The sequence below is a fragment of the Aythya ferina genome (assembly GCF_964211825.1).
Source record: "Aythya ferina genome assembly, chromosome: Z".
NCBI classification, from domain to species: Eukaryota; Metazoa; Chordata; class Aves; order Anseriformes; family Anatidae; genus Aythya; species Aythya ferina.
Genome location: NC_140299.1, coordinates 22823534 through 22841020, shown reverse-complemented (window position 1 = coordinate 22841020; position 17487 = coordinate 22823534). Strand labels below are relative to the sequence as shown.

General features: G+C 36.8%; 1 protein-coding gene across 7 annotated transcripts in view; it reads right to left on the bottom strand.

The window, feature by feature from the left end:
- The window catches only part of ERBIN (erbb2 interacting protein), a 121770-nt gene that overhangs the window by 32025 nt on the left and 72258 nt on the right, over nt 1-17487 (bottom strand). For all 7 annotated transcript variants that reach the window (XM_084503552.1, XM_084503551.1, XM_084503556.1 and 4 more), the window contains 4 exons: nt 10437-10493; nt 3470-3533; nt 1526-1600; nt 75-219 (listed from right to left, as the gene is read on the bottom strand). In XM_084503552.1, coding sequence (XP_084359678.1) covers nt 75-219; nt 1526-1600; nt 3470-3533; nt 10437-10493 — 341 coding nt within the window. The remainder of the gene's footprint in view (nt 1-74; nt 220-1525; nt 1601-3469; nt 3534-10436; nt 10494-17487) is intronic.

Genomic DNA, 17487 nt, shown 5'->3' with positions numbered 1-17487 from the left:
TTTGTGTTCATTTGTGTATTTTCAAGTGTTCTGTGTCTAACTTTTTAGAGCTTGAATTAAATGAAAATACAAACCAATAGACTCTGGCAGTTGCTGAAGCGAATTACTGGATAACAATAGGTCTTGTAGGCTTTCACAACCTGAAATACCTTCTTCAACCACTTCAATGTTGTTTTTAGAAACGTCCAAGTAGGTCAGTTGTTTCAAAGTGCCTATGAACTACAAGAAAAAGAAAATGTATTCTAGGAAGTGCAAGTTCAACAACAAAAAAAGCCAGTATTTTTGACAACAAACTGTCTCTGAAATACAATGCCACAGGAAAAAGTGAAAACTTATTTACAATGCTGAAATACAACTTTACGTGGAATACCCAAACCTTATAACGAAATATTTTGTGCTGACACATATAGTTAACATGTTGCTCGAGACACAGACACTAGTTATTCTGAAGACCTCTCTGAAGTCAGTCTGCTGTAAATTCAAGTGTTTGATCAATTACCATGGACCAAGTGATAGAAGCCTTAGAACAGAAGTACAGAGGTGCACAATATAATGTAAGGACATAATCAGACTCATCTAAAGTCTTTTAATGCTTATTTTTTTGCATTTTGTGTTCAATTGCATTATACTTAACCTCAAAAACAACATGAGTGAACCACTGACCTGTACTGAAAACAAGTTAAAGTATAGCATGTATTACATTTTCATATGAACCAAGAATAAACTTGAAGATTTATAAACACTTTATACACACTAGTCTTTAATATCTTCAAACGTGAGAAGCAATTGCTTCCAAACAGCTTTATAACAAAGTAGAAAATTTTAACATCCACTCAACTCTTCTCATGGAACTCTTAGCTGAAGTGAAGAAAGAGTACAGAAGACTATTAATCAGGCAAGACAGCCTCACATCAGATGATCACTAATGATTTTAACTCTGAGAACACACAAGGTGCTTCCCAGATTTTAAATACTAGTTTACTAGAACATAAACACAGGTTCACAAGTACTGTAATAATAGGTCATCCTTGACCCCATGTAATTCCAAGAGATGTCAGAAACCTTCATGAAATCAGGAGAATGCTTTCTCAGGAATTTGCTATTGTACACTCCGCATGAAGTCTTCAACACCCATTGCTTGTTTTACTGCCTTTACCAGTGAAGTCACATGACATTTACCCTGTATACTCCTGCTTGCTCTCTAACACAAAGTAATTCCTTTTTGGAAGGACTGGGCAGCTCTGAATTTGATACAGGATTTGATCTAGGATTTTTACCCCTTTCTTTATTTGGAACATTATTTTTAGGTGACAGAACTTTCAATGAAAGGAAAGCTCTGCTCCCAACTCTGAAGGTCAGTGACAATTTCTAAGTAGGCCAGTAAATGCTTAAGCAGCACTTAGATTTTTGTTTTTGAGTAACATTAAAATTATACATCAACTTTAATAGGTTTAATACGCTAGCTGACAAAGCAAATTCCACTGTAAATTAAAATACTAAATATTTGATACAGTAAAGGACTTACCCCTGGAATAAGTGTTAGTCTATTACCATCCATCCAAAATTCCTTTAATCCGCTCAATTGTTCAAGTACTTCAGGCTGAAAAGGGAAATAGATTTTTAAAAATTTCGTACAGAAAGTATTGAAATTCAAAAATAACTTCAGTGATCCATATATGGCAAATTTAAGTAATGTCTTATTATAGTTGCCACTTCTTTCATCGTGTCATCAAAAAAAAAAAAACAGATTAAATTACTTTTTGAAAGGTATATATATACTAGATATAAAAAATGTGGTAAGAACTTGATCACAGTACTGTATCTTTACAGTAAGTATTATTTTTACAGGAACTATTATTTTTCAACAGGAGCACACAATGGATAAATCTTGTGTATAGTTCTTTCTCTTGGAAGAGGTCTAAAAAACCTTAAATTCCATCAACTCAGAAAAGCTGTTTTTTCAAAAAGTATGAAGTTGACAAGATATTGATCGAGAAAACTAGGAAACAAATTTTAGTTTTCTGGTAGAAAACAAAGGGTGCACCTGAAAAATACAGGCAAACAATTCCATAAAATGAAGCACAAGATATTATGTCTCATTACAGCTTATATCTGCAAAAAGACTACTTTTTAGGAAAGCATTTGCAGCAAGGATGAATGGATTTTTACCATTTAAACTTCCTCCTGAGAAAGAAACATAAAACGTGCTACTATACCACAACAACTACAACCAAGTTTGGTTAAATACAGAACTTAATTTCTTTATGTTGTAAATAGATAATACTGACGTACAAATTCCTGCAGTCCTGGCTCTAATAATTAATTTTCCAAGAGAAAACACTTTTTCTATTTTAATAAACAAAGACAAAATTTTAGACAGATCTGGACACATCCCCCCTCCCAAAGAACTTCTAACCATTTTTGTAATTTTACAAATAGATTTTAATGAAGTTAAGTTCTCAGTAGTTGACTTTTCAAGATAAAAGGTTTGGAGAGATGAAGAGATCAGCCAAAAATACATCCAAATAGGTAGTTTCAGAACCTATACTTACTTCGCAGCTCTTATGGCATAACATGGGCCCAAGCATGTTAATTTAAGGCTCCCACAGGTGTATCTACATTGTAATGAGCGTATGGCATGAACATTTCTTTAAATACACTTCTATATCTAACAAACCACAGTTAGGTGAGTGTTTGGCCCTTCATGATCTGTGGGTCATGAAGTATCTACTGGTAGCACACTTTATCATATGGTAGGCCAGGAGGTTCCACTATACTTCTAACTACTTCAATTCCCTTATACAGGAAAGTACTCATAGAAGCAGATGGACATTAAATGATTTACAGGTTTATTTGATACAGGGTTATTAAATTATTAAATGATTTACGGAGAAGCTGTGGATGCCCCATCCCTGGAAGTCTTCAAGGCCAGGCTGGATGGGGCTTTGGGCAACCTGGTGTGGTGGGAGGTGTCCCTGCCTATGGCAGGGGGTTGGAAGAGAGTGATCTTTAAGTTCCCTTCCAAGACAAACTGTTCTGTGATTCTGTGCTTCTAAATAGATGTATGTCTGTGACATCAAGAACAAGAAGCACACTGAGCACAACAAAGGAAAAACCTGAACACTTCAGTTGTGTTTCGTTGTTTTTTTGAATGATATTTGAACTTACAACTGAATTAATGTAATTTCCCTTGCTTCTAAATAGGTTGTGCTCACTAATAAAAGCAAGTCATACACAGCTTACACAAAACTACTACATTAAATACATGCTAAACAATAAGAGTTAGAATTTACTATAAGCCAAATCACTATGTTTATAATTCATATACATATTACCATTAAAGTTTAACTGGCACATTAACCTCACTATACTAGGGAAGAATATATAAGCAGAAGAAAATGCACAATTTTGAACACAAGCTCCATAAAGTAGTATAAGGCATAAGCTTTGTTATCTAAGTAAAACTCACCACTTCTGTGAATTCATTACTTCCTAAATCCAGTCTCTCCAGCTGAGTCAGTCTGGACATGGTTCTGCAGAGGAAGGTGATTAATAAGAATTAGATTTAAGAAAATAATGATATCCAACCTATCTGTATTCACACTAATATATTATTTTAATTAGTATTGACTAGTGAACTGTAACTGGACTGATATCTAAATAAAGTTGAATTTTCATACTGTTACTAGCCATACATCAATGGTCATACTGTGACTGTCACACAAAGAGCAATTTATCTGTAAATTAGTTCACAAAAAAAGTTTACAAAAATTAAGGACCACTAGAGTTGTCGAGTTGTCTAAATGATAAAAAGCAACTCAGTGAAATCACTCTTCAACTGCCTCAGCTTTTCACCTACTGTCATAATCACCGCAATGTGTTTTCTTCCTAAAACATGTTTTCCTCCTAAAGACAGACCACTTCCTAATGATTAACAAAAACAGACAAGATGACTGTTGCATCATAGTAACAACCAACACTTCCTCCCTTCCAGGCTGCTGACAAAGTTGCTTCAATATGGTATGGTCTGGAATCCCAGTTATTCCTTTAGTCCCAAAGTGGTTCAGATTAAAATTGGATTTCATGACACATCAATACACTTTTTAAAGCCAACTTATAGCAAAGACTAAATCAATGGCTGACATTGGGTAAGATACCTTCTCTCAAGCTGTGTTTTGGCAAAATTTTCTCTTTATGTTTACTGTAGAGACTCCACAGAGAATATCTGCTCAAAATTACTGTACAAATAATTAATTCATACATTATTTCCTTACAAGACAGTGAGTTGCTGTTTTTCTATTCCTCTTTAACGCATAAGATTGATCACTACACTCCTGTGTGAAAATTTCAGCAACTATCATGAAATTAAAATTTTCCACACGTGCAATCTACTGGCAATTATTTTTATTTCAAGCTTATAAAAAGGTCTGAGGAGGGTTCCCAAACAACAGACTAGAGCACCACCAGCAAGCAAGTCACTGCTATGTGGTTTGCAAGTCAGATAGCATCTGCCACTGCATGTGGTGACCTACACAATCAGAATTCTAGTCAACAGCAGTACTACCTAACACCATTTTCAAAGGGTCTGAGAGTTTGTCGTATGACGTTATGTTTTGTATTTATTTGATAATACCTTTCACTGGGACAATTCACATATAAAAACTTCAAATGTAAATGTGTACTTCCTATAAAATTCTGGAAAAGTTAAACATAAGAGTGCCCAAATTGAAAGGTTTTTTGTATTACCAGAATATTAAAGTATTAAACACCAAAATATTCAAAGAACACTCTGGGTGAGCACAAGATACTCTACATAGATGTTCAGTTCCAGTTGTTCTACAAGAATCTTACATTAAGTATTACAGTTGTTCGGAGAACACCTTTCAAAAACTAAATTCTATTGAAAATGTCTTTACTTGTTGAAAGAAGCAGCCATTTTAACTTCGTTGCTCAAGTAGTCACATACTCATCCTTTAGGAGACAGCCTTAAACTCACACTACCACTTCCTCAATGAACTAAAGAAAAAAATAAATGAAAAGGCTACCTCCAGAAGAACCTAAGAAACATTCTTCCTCATTTCTCCAAGCTGGTATACACGATGATTATCAGAAAACCAGCTGCAAAAATTCATTTTCCAAATTGTAACAAGTCTTCTAAGACCATCTGAAAGACTGTGTAAGCTGAATTTCTCAAAGCTTTGAGACTGAACTGACTTTAGCACCACAGGTTGCAAACAAATTTACCCCAACGTCTTCCTAAAGGACTGATGAAGGCTCACATCTAGCAGATGATTCTGCATGATTCAAAACTTTATGGTAATCACCATACTCTTCTTTTCCTGATGGATTCAGTTTACAAAGCTTTTAGGTACCCATTGTTTTCAAGCTGCTCGCTACTATGTGGGCTACTCGTGAGAACAGTCCAAAATTTCACTGAAAACCTAAATTTCAGCCTCAAAAAGCAAATTAAATGAAATCATAGCCATGTGGGATAGAATTTGTCACATCAGTTTTAATAAAGATTATTTGGAAAATGGCTTATTTTTTTTAAACATTTTTATAGTCCATTCATTTCAACAGTTTTAAGACACTGTCTTGATTTTTATTTCAACTGAATTTTCAGCTGTATTGGGTTTATATGTCAAGATTTCAGTAGTGGGCCTGCTGCAGGGCTGGCATCTGTGAGCAGCGCCCAGCAGCTGCCCCATGTCCAATCAAAACCAGCTCCAGCTGGCTCAAAGGAGACCTGCTGCTGGCCAGAGCCAAGCCACAGAGCGACACTGGTTGGGCCTCTGGGAGAGCAGATTAAAGAAAAAAGAAAAGAAAGAACTTCTGGGGAACAGCAGCTGGGAGAGAGAGAAGAGTGAGCAGCAGCCCTGCAGCCCCCAGGTGAGTGCAGGAGGAGGGCAGGAGGTGCTGCAGGCAGGCAGCAGCAGTTCCCCTGTGGGCTGTGCAGGGAGAGGCCCCTGGTGGAGCAGGCTGTCCCCCTGCAGCCCATGGGTCCCACATGGAGCAGATCTCCACGCTGCAGCCCCCCCATGGGTGGAGGAGCCCCCGGTGGAGCAGGTGGATGTGGCCTGGAGGAGGCTGCGGCCCATGGAGAGCCCCCGCAGGAGCAGGCCCCGGGCCGGAGCTGCAGCCCGTGGAGAGGAGCCCACGCAGGAGCAGGGGGTCTGGGGGGAGCTGCCCCCACCCGTGGGGGACCCGTGCTGGAGCAGTTTGCTCCTGGGGGATGGATGGACCCCGTGTGGGAGCAGTGCTTGAAGAGCTGCAGCCCTCGCAGGCTCAGTTTGGGAAGGACCCCACGTGGAGCAGGGGCAGAGAGGGACCATGAAGGAGCGGTGGAGATGAAGCGTCAGTGACTGACCCTGTTCCCCTGCACTGCTCTAGGGGAGAAGGTGGAAGAGGGTGGATGAGGGAAAGTTGTCTTTCATTTGCTTTTAGTCCTTGCTGCTCTAGTCTCTTAGTAACAGGCAATAAATTACATTAATCTTCCAAACTGAGTCTGTTCTTCCCGTGACAATAATTGTTGAGTGATCTCCCTGTCCTTATCTCAACCCGTGAGCCTTTTCCATCGTATTTTCTCCTCCTCTGTGAGGAGGGTGAGTGAGAGAACAGTTGGGGTGAAGTTTAGCTGCCCACATTAAAAACAAGGGAAAATACAGGCAGCACTGACAAAAGGAAAAGAATTTGATCTAGTTTAAGTGAATTTAAACAAAGCTGGCTGTGGTATCTTCCTGCAATTTAAGAAGAGTTAAACATGAACTCTTTTCCTTTTTAATGGTTTGGTAAAGAAACAGAAAAAAAATAAATCCAAAACTAATAAACTCCAAGATGCGTGTGATTTTTTTTTCTTCCTGCTGTACACCATTTGACTTTGATGCCAAACTGTCTACACACCTGACATCACCAGATTCAGAGCCTCTACACAATAATGCTTTACCTTCACTGTTATGTTTAAGAAAAAAATCCCCCACCAAGTGTCCCAGTCTTACCATTTGGAAACAGAACAGTCTCTCTCAAATATTTTACATAGCATTGGCAGTATAATAAAGTAACTTTATTGATTCTGTGGGTTTTTTTTTTTTTCCTATTCTTTTTTTTTCCCAAAACATCTCTAATTTAGCAAACATATCCGCTCATTTAAAACATACAAACGTGTTTGCAAGACCACTGTGTCAATTATTTTCCTCCCTTTTCCTGTTGCTTTCCTAGTTTATAACACTTTCACTAGTTTAAGGAAATATTGTCATAAAATAGCTATTTGCTTTTCTATATTGTTCACAGAGTAACTATACTGTGAAACAAAATGCATGCAAAACTTCTGATACTCTGAGAAGGTTAAAATAACAGAAAATTTTAATTCTAAAGGAAAAGATGAATTCAGAATTGCAAATGAAAAAGTAGATCACTGAGTTACATTTAATTTTACCTCTGTGAATGGGATTGCATATTGCTATGACAAACTAAAAAATCTAATTCATAATTCATATTACTGAGTTTGCTGTCAAATCAGTTCAACACTAATGAAGCAGATAGTCTGAATTATGCCTCAGATTCTAGTGCTGTGAATAGTCAATTTCACTAAGATTAACAAACCCACATATTCAGGTACCATACAAATCAAGAGGTTGGAGTGATAGCAAGGTTGGGCCCTGAATCATCTTATTAACCCTATCAAAACCTGTGCTTCTAGAAAAATTGCTCTTTTTATTCATAGTTATACAACAGACGGAAGCTTAAAAATTTCCAGAAGAAAAAATAACACTTTCCAATTTAATGTTTTAGTATTTGCATTAAGTTACTTTCTCAAAACTTTCAGCTACCTATCAGATAAATGCATCTAAAATATTCTCAATATATTTTTGCTTTCCTTTCAGCAGAAATATTTTTTATTAAGCTGGTTTGCATTATAATACTGCCAGTTTTGCAGTCTCTGGATGTGGATAAGCTCCAAGCAACATGATGCATTTGGCACAAAGCAAGGTTGATTTAGTGTGTTGGCATTAGTTAGCTATTTTGATTAACACTCTTTAGAGTGCTTTATGCTTTAGTGTTAAAAATTATGTGCATGTTAATTCAGCAAGAGGGCTAACTGATTTGGTAGAAGTTTATCCTAATACATCTTCCATTACAAATGCAGAAGTATGAAAATATTAAAAAGGAGAGAGTGACAGGGATCAGGAAAAAAAACTGAATTATATAAAAAAAATATTAGCATGGACTGCTACATCTTATTATTTAAAAAAAAAAAAAAAGTGAATTGTACACACTGTTTAAAGCTCTAAAGTATGTTCCTTTCAGAACACATACTCAGGTTTGGAAAACTATGCAAGTTGTAATTTCATATCACTTTCTGTTCTGACATAATAGTTCAGCCAAGACACAGATGAATTTGTTGGTTAGGTCAACTGCTGCACAGTTGTACTACCCGAAAAGTCTGATTCACCTCTTGCATACTATGGGCACCACAATAAATTTTTTCTCTGCAGTGTACATCACACAAACAATATATTTTTCTAGTTCCGCACCACAGCAAAATAAGTAATTATGTGTTTAAATTAAAGCAGTCTCCAAAGCTTTAATCTCCCTTAATTGAACCACAAGAGTACCAGAAGAGAATAATAAAGGTGACAGCTCAGCAGGTACTGTAGATCATTAAGAAGGTGCTGCATAGGACATCCTCATGACAGCTGCTGTTCAGTTTTCCAGCAAGGGTGAAACCCTAAAACCACTGAAGTCAACAAAAAGCTCCCAGCAGCTTCAGCAAACGTGGCATTTAGCCTAAATACATTATAACATTTAAATAAATGGCTCTTATCACTACAAAACAAAACAAAACAAAAAAGCACCTCTGTAAACGACTCTTTTCAAAACATTGCATGTAATTCATGCTATTAGTGTTAATTATGGCAATTAAGGTCAGAGTAATTTTGTAAACAAAATCTGTATTGGCTATGTTTTTTAATTATAGCTACTGTTCCTCAGTCGGGAGTAACTTAATTTACATAGCTACTATCCCAAATTACATCCCTGTTTTTTTTCTACTGAAAATTAGTGATATCAGAAAGAAGGAAAGAGCATTTATATCACATGAATGAGTAGAACACTTCACACTTTAAAATTATGTTCACACTTTCTGATGCTATATATTTCATTCCAGATTTGAGTTTTGGCATTTATATACAGCAGACACCACAGTATGGTATCTAGACAGACAAAAAGGGAATTCCAATAGAACATACCCCTTGCTCACATCTTAAGCATATACTTTAGTCACTAGGCTGTCAACTGGCTGTGTACTTGAAGGGTTGGCAATTCACATTTCAGCCTACAGCATGCAAATTTCTACTAGCATATAAGCTGAACAGAATGAGAGTATTCAATTGTTAGCACCTTCTCAACCAAAACATCTGAAACAATTGTACCATTTGAAACAAGTACACTTTACCAGTTTCTGCTGCCAGAGGACCTTTTAATTGCATACCTCAACCTGCTCAGGACTCCACAACTGGCTCTTCAAAGCCCATCTCTGGAATCTGTTTCTCACTTTACTGACCTTTTGTACTTCCACTAACCTACTTAGACCTGCTGGGTCCAAGTCAGAAAAAAGACAGAGCATTTGCTAACTGAAACAACAGGAACTACAACACTGCCAGCATGGGCGGGTCTGACAAAATGAGAGTTTGCAAGGAGAAAGATGCTAGATTTTAAATGACAGGTACAATTCTTGTAAATGTTAGAACAAGTGCCATAGTGATTTCCACAACTATTTTACAATTAAAGAAAATATGGCTGAGATACATGCTTCCATTACATTAAACAAGCCAAATGCATTGTAGAACCTGAATAGCAGACTGTGCAATAAAGTAACAAGTTATGTTCTTCAGCAATGAACTGCTTTAAATGAAAAAAAAAAAAAAAAAAGTTCACATCATGTGAATTACACTTCCTCAGTCATTCAGAATGAGCATCTCAAACTCATCACTTGATTTAGAGATAATGATATTAACTACCAATGTCTAGTTTCAGGTGCTCAGCCATCTGAGATCTACCCAGTCAGGCATGTGTGCACTGGTAGATTGATGTGTGCAAAAAACCTTCAGACACCTTACAGCGATCTTCCTCAATTGCCCACATCCTGACTTAAAGATCCAGAGGGGGGTCAGAAATCCACAGAGCTGGACAGGGACAGAAAACTTCAAGTACAGAAAGGGGTACCAAGAAAAATTCGTGCAAACCTCTATAGGAAAACCAATCATTCTGCAAGGATATCTAATTTCGGCAGCATGAAGAGAAATTTTCTTGAGAAGTTACTTTGGTTACTTAGGTACAAATTATAAGTTGCAATCTACTTTTCAATATGCATTACTCTATTAGTATAACTATAGAAAAAAACCTCCAAAATACTTTATATAAGATTCATACATACTTACTTTGGCAATATTTTTAACTGGTTTTCTCTAAGTTCCAATATCTGTAGTTTAGTTAATCTGTAACAGAAAGCATAACAAATTATCACAATATACTGTATTTTATGACAAAAGCAATCTCAGAACTTATTTATATTGCAAAATTTACATTTCAAAAGAGATCTACAAGTTTGAAATGTTTTCTTGTAAGAATGCAAATGTTTCATGCAGAAATCTGCTTGTCAAATTTACTCCTTAAGGTTTGGTTTTTGAAAAGCAGCAAAGAAATGGGATCTTTCCTTCTTTCCTGTACCTGCTGGAACACAGTCATTTTCCCTCAACTTACAGATTTTAAAGCATTTAATTGGAATCATTAGGAGTCATTGCCATCCTCACACACAGAGGTACCCATGAAATAAGAAAGGTCTGTACAAGTTACGACGATGAATTTCTAATACAGGAAATTTATCAGAATATTTCATATGAAAGGACTTTTTAGTGGAATACCTGTGGTTTTCTGCATGGTAAAAACAACCTTTACATTCATACGTGATTTCATTCCATATTCTCTTTTTAGTCAAATTCTTAATCTATTTTGATATTTCTATTAGAGGGCACTTTTTTTTTTTTTTTTTGACCTTTCTCTGAGTAAATCCTTAGTGCAAGATAAATAACCTCTAAATTCCAAACTCAACTGCTTGGCCCAGGTTAAGTTCAAAGCGGTCTTGACATTCAAGCAATGGAGCATCCCCAGCAGATTTTTATTTTTTTTTTTGCATTAGTTCAGAAGTGACAAGACTCTTTATTAAGTGAAATGCAGAAATTGAATTTGGTTTAAATATATACAGGGTTGTAAAGACAAGAATTCTACACGTGACCCATCAACAGGCCTCATACTACACAAAATAGGGCAGTAAGCTCCACGACTGAAAAAGGAGCTCAGTGAACAGACAGACCAGTCTTTCCTGAAGGTGCTGTGCTGAACTGAGTACGTTGTAAGGACACAGATGAAAACCTTAATTCTTATTAAGCAGTGATAACTATATATGAAGTAAAAATAGAATGCCTGAAAACAATATCTGTTTTTCCTCAAAACAGTCTCTCTTTTTTGGATGCATCTGAAAGCAGCAATCTACCATGCCTATGAATAATCTAAGAATATAACAGTCACCTTGAAATAGAGCACAGCTCAGCCTACTAGCACAGCATCACAAGCAATAGCTGCCAGCTGTTAGCTACTGCTGGAGGGGAACTTCCTCCCCCACAGCTTCCCAGAGAAACAACAACCTTGTAAGGATGCTGAAAGGATACCTTACAGTGGGTAACACACACAAAAGAAATAAATCTCCTCCCCCCAAGATTCACTGCTAACTTTGAATGCTGTCCCCACCTGTGTTAATACTACTGTGGCTGCACAACAAAACCTATACCAAAATGGCATTCAAACCCAGTTCAAACAGGTCTATGGGGAACTGTGCAGGCATTCAGACTTATAAAGCATGGGAGACATGATTTTGGCATACTACTTTAAAAAAAAAAAAAAAAAAAGGTGTTTTCCGTATTCTAAAATAGTACAACAAAATAGGTTGTTTTCAAAGGAGTATTCTGGAAGGAGCTGTCTTTCATCTTAACATGAGGTAAAACAAAAAATGTGAAAACAAAACTACTAAAGAAACAAAGCAAGTAGAGGATGTTTCTTAAACTTGCTCAAAAATTTCTTGAAGCCACTCAGCTCTTTGCTTTGCCTGACCTGAAGGACTTGAAATCCAGTTCATAGTAACATTGCTGCTGTCCATCTAGAAGATAATTGGAAAAGATTTCTTCACCTAAGAATCATCTAGGTTGGAAAAGACTTTCAAGATCGTCAAAGAGCAGCTAACAGCTGGACCCACCATGTCTCTTAGAGACAGACTGCATAAATGCTCCCGGGATGGGGATGGGGACTCCACCACTTCCTTGGGCAGTGATGCCTTCCAATGCCTGGCCACCAATTCTATGAAGAAATTCTTCCTGATATCCAACGTAAACCTCCCTGACACAACTTGAGACCATTTCCTTGAGTCCTATCACTTGTCACCTGGGAAAAGAGACCTGAAGACTGACACCGCAACATCCTTCCAGGTAGTTGCGGAAAGCAATAATAAGGTCTGCCCTCACCTTTCTGTTCTCCAGAGCATGCAACTCCAGTTGCCTAAGTTGTTCCTTTCAACTCCTGTTTTCTAGCCCTGTCACCAGCTTCATCACTGGTGAAACCCTCATATTTCAATGGTCATTTTGAGTTTGGATTTCTGAACCCAAGAACAAAACAGCAAGTTACACACTTCAAGCGATTAATAGCCTTCCCTAGAAGATACTTCTGCGGCATCTTGTGGCTTGCATAGCACCTAAATTTTGCTCAAGGGTACACTGGACATACAGGAAGCATTTTCCCATAATCATTTGCCATTTTATTCTGCTGCAGCTTTCTCAATTCCTTGCCTTTTGTGCAACCAGGTAAGAGTCTTACCTAGCAGCTGCTCAATTTTATTATTAAGGTAATTCTTTTTTCATACTGAGAAGATACCACACTTGTCCTTTGTGTCAATACATGCCCAGGAACTGGGAGCCTTTCCTCATAGCAAAACATTGCAAAGCTCAAACCAAGTTCTACAGATTTTCATTCCCTGCATTTTAATCACATTGTCTTATAACTTCTGTTTCCCAAAGCTTTAAATGTTTGTTACCCACTGTAAAACTCCTCCTTCCACAAATCTTTGCAGACTTGGACAGATGCAACAGCACGAGGTCTATTATATCTTGAGTACTGATAATTCTCCAAGTATGACAAAGAGAATGAACAATCTTCTTTAGAAAGGAGAAATAATAATCCTTTCTCTTTGGAGACTGCAGGTGTTGCTCTTTATAGTCCTAAGGACAAAGTTATCACATCAACAGCACAAATGTTGCTCTGGGCCTGCTTCGGTATTAGATCATGCCCATTATCAGCACTGATTAGGGCCAGCCCCTGAAAAGGCAAACACTTCAAGAATACAGAAGAACAAGGACAATCCACCCAATAAGACAACAATTCTTCAATCACTAGTAAGAAATCATTTCCCACTACCACCTTTCTGATGCATCCCACAACTCAAGTATCTGTGTTCAGATTCTTACTGATTCGCAACAAGTCTGTTTCTAAACACTGAACTAAAAATAAAGAAGCACAATCAACTCCAAAACACTTTATTTTGGGAAGGTTTCCACAATCAAACATTGCATTAGGCTCCAGTTGGTGTTTTGCTTTGATGACAGGGAAACAGCTAGTCAGGTTTTAGCTTTTCTTCAGAACACATGTATGCAGTCAAATTTCTCAGTTGAAAGCAGTAGAAGCATTCATATGCTAAGCTATATATATATGTACACCCACATTTTGTTGACTTTAGCCAGAACCCACTGTATTAGTTTTCATACGCCAATTTATGAAATTAAAAGACTGTCGTCAGTGACAGAAAGGTCCACAGGTTTGTAACCCTGTTTCATGTTCTACTCTCTCTTCTGCTAACCGTAAGATCCAAATTACCTTATTTCTTACGTGTAGAGCAAGGGCTACTGGACAAACATTTTCAGCCTCTCCTGGCTGGGAGATACAGGCTGTGTCTAAACTAGTAATTTTCTTGCAGTAATTAGTGAGAAATATTGGCCTGAAGCAGTTGCCATCTCTTCCATTATGATTGGGAGGGTTAATTCAAGTTTAATGTAATCATACACATCAAATACTTAGCCTAGCTGCTCTTTAAATTGCTGGTGTACACACCCATGCTAAGCATTTGAATTCCAGCAATGGAATTGAAAAAAGTGGAGCTTTAATTTGGAAAAGAAATACAGACTAGTTCACCCATATTAAAAGAAAAATAAGTCACAATGGCAGAATATACATTTCCTCTGCCATTCTATCACTAAGATTTGTTGTACTTGTAAGAAAATATTTCATCTCTTGACTATAAAATCCCATACACATTAAATACTTATACAGCACCTAAACACAAAGGTATAGGGGAGTATTATTCAAGTATACCTGGAGTAATGGTCTCACCAAAATAATTGCTGCAATATTTCTATGCAAACAACTTCAGCTACATTACAAAAATAGTTTATCTTGAGAAAACTTCTATGTGAATACCCTGCCCATGGTAAGACATTCTTCCTAAATCTGATTTAACTATACAATCTGTAAAAATGTAAAATAAATATACAACAGATACACTTAGTAATTTGCTGTTCAACAGCAGTCATTCCTTGGACAGACAGTATAATGTTTGTACATTTCATAGAGAAGATCCTGATTTTTAACCTCCTTCACAGTTTCACTAATGCAGAAATACTCTTTATGAATCTTAACTATAACAGACAAGAGGACTGATATATTTGCATCCCATAATGGGTTGCATTTTACTTAAGTTTGCAAACTTGCTTAGGTGTAACTGTATCAAGTCCCCAGTTTGATCATTGTACATTAATGTAAAGCGCTAGCCTACAGTAGAAACTTAACTTCTCAAAGCATCTACTGCTGCAGGTTCTTTAGAAACATGAGCAGAAGTAATTTCACAGCAAAATCACAGTAAAAAGTCTCTGGAAGCAACACCCCACCACAGACAACATTCTCAGTGTTTTTAAAACAATGCTGAAGATACACCACATGGCTTATCTTAAACACCCAACAATAAATAATGTCTCTCTTTCAAAGCTGTTCAAACATTATCATCCAATGAGCTTCAAAAGTTCAGAATACTCTACTTATATATTTGTATATCTGGATGTGAATATATATGGTGTATTTAGATACAACATGCATAGTTTTCTTCAGTACACATAAGCAGTTTTCAGACTTCTGCACATTGGTATAAAGGCTAACTCTGGGACCAAGGCCAATATTCATGTATTCAAATTACGATTTGGGAGTGGAGGAAAAAACACTATTACCTCAAAATTCCAGAGGAACTAGCACACTTGATCACAAGTCTGGTGATTTTTAATAAGCCTAACAGGCTAGACAACTGCAACATCACCAAAGGACAGCAAGTATCTAGTGCTCATAAAGGAGGAGAAAAAGACTGGATAACCTTGACCTCAATAATATGCAAAGTTTGAGCACAGACTTTGAAGCAGAGAATGAAATGGAGGTAAATGCAATAAAAGATTCATGAATATACCAGAAGTAATTTGCATTACAGTTTTCTTTCCTAACCATCAGGCTGAAGATTTCTGAGAGGTATTCAAAGATCAATTTTGAGACTATCCTGTTCAATGTTTTCTAACAGAAAAAGACAGGAAAATTTTGATTAGGCTAAACAGTCATGGTACAATATAGTAATAAAACACTGAAGAGAAAAGAACAGTATATAACGCTAAGGACAGAAAGAATGGAAGGGGGAGAGAATGCCACAGTAGCAAATCATGTACTTATTATTTCCTTGTCGAGTCATCAGTCATTTTTAACTGAGCTGTCCAATGCATCAGTTGATCATGTGGGAAGCAACACTCAGCAGCTGCAAAAAGGGCTAGTGGAACACTACAGTGTAACCACTGACATTTCAAAGAGAAACAAGAAGATAATCATGACATTGTATAAGCCATGAAGAGAACTCAATTTGGATCCTAAATATAGTTACAGATGCTGTCATCCTCCACCATTAAAAAAAAAAAGAAATTCAAACTGAAACTAGTTCCAAGATCTATTAATAAAGGCACAAAGAAAAACCTGTCACACCAGAGAGAAAATGGATTTTGTTTAGTCTATCAGATTGAAAGAGGGATATGGGAACACCACAAAAAAATGCAGGTGAGAGAATGGGGGAAAAAACACTCCTGAGAGCTGATAGCAATTGAACTGTAGAACAAAAGAGTATGAGCAGTCAGAGAGAAACTGATATGGGAAACCACATTTTAAAACTAAGCTGGTGGAACAGAGACCCTGGCACATGAACAGAAAAATCTAGAGTTACTATTTTTAAAAGGTATTATTGCCAGTAGTTACCAGAAAGAGCAGGAAACAAAACTCAATTACTATGCTTCATGCTTTCATGTGTTCTTATGTAGTTAGAAGTAGAAGCTTTAAGAACATACACAAAACAATTGAGGCACAGAACTGGAAGAAGGTGAAGGCTTGTTCTGGATGTAAATAACTGACAACACTCAGCAAGTGTTAAAATAGCATTTAGTTTGTCTCAGCAAGCATTAAAACAGTATTTCCCTTCCATATGCACAGAAAAAAAAAAAAAAAAAAAAACAACCAAGAAACAGTAATATGAACAGTTACTGCATACTCACAAACATCTGAAATCTAGCTATTTTTACTCTACATTTTCAGACTATACAATTTTTTCAGATTTTTTTTTAATTTTACTGTACTTTTCAGAAACAATGAAGTTTACAGTTCTTTTATTACAGAGAGAAGAAACATTTTACATAGTATGTGGTACAGCTGCACAACTATACAACACATGCCTTTAACACTGATGATGTTAGAAACAGAGGCCTATGAAATTAGTTTCTGCTTAATGAGCTGAAAATATATAGAAATAGACGTTACATAGAGAAATAGGGCTATTAAAACTTAGCACCCTCTAATTTTTTATTTTGATAAGTTCAGACATAACAAGGTACAAACACTCTCATTGTATGGGCCACACAGTTTCAGTCCATCATCTCCTATTTTTCAGGAGATGCAGTACATCACAGAGTACTGTGAAATTCTTAAGATCACCTGACCTTCACAGAAACATCAAGAGCTCTATTGGATAGACAGATTTATTCCTGCAGGAAGCACTACAATGGGAGAAAATCCCTCTGCATACAAATGATCTACATAATACAGTGTGGAGGAAGAAACAGAAAGACTTGTCTAAGTTTGAGTCCAAGTTCTATAGAACATGGCTTAGATTAAGAAGACTACCTCAAGGAGAAGTAGATGGCGGAAAAAAAAAAAAAGACAAAAAATCACAAAGCTTTTAAAAGCAAAAAAAAAAAGCCATCAGGACACGGAAAAGAAACACCCCAACTGAAAGAAAATTTGTGTCCTAGGTCAGCAAGACAGCAA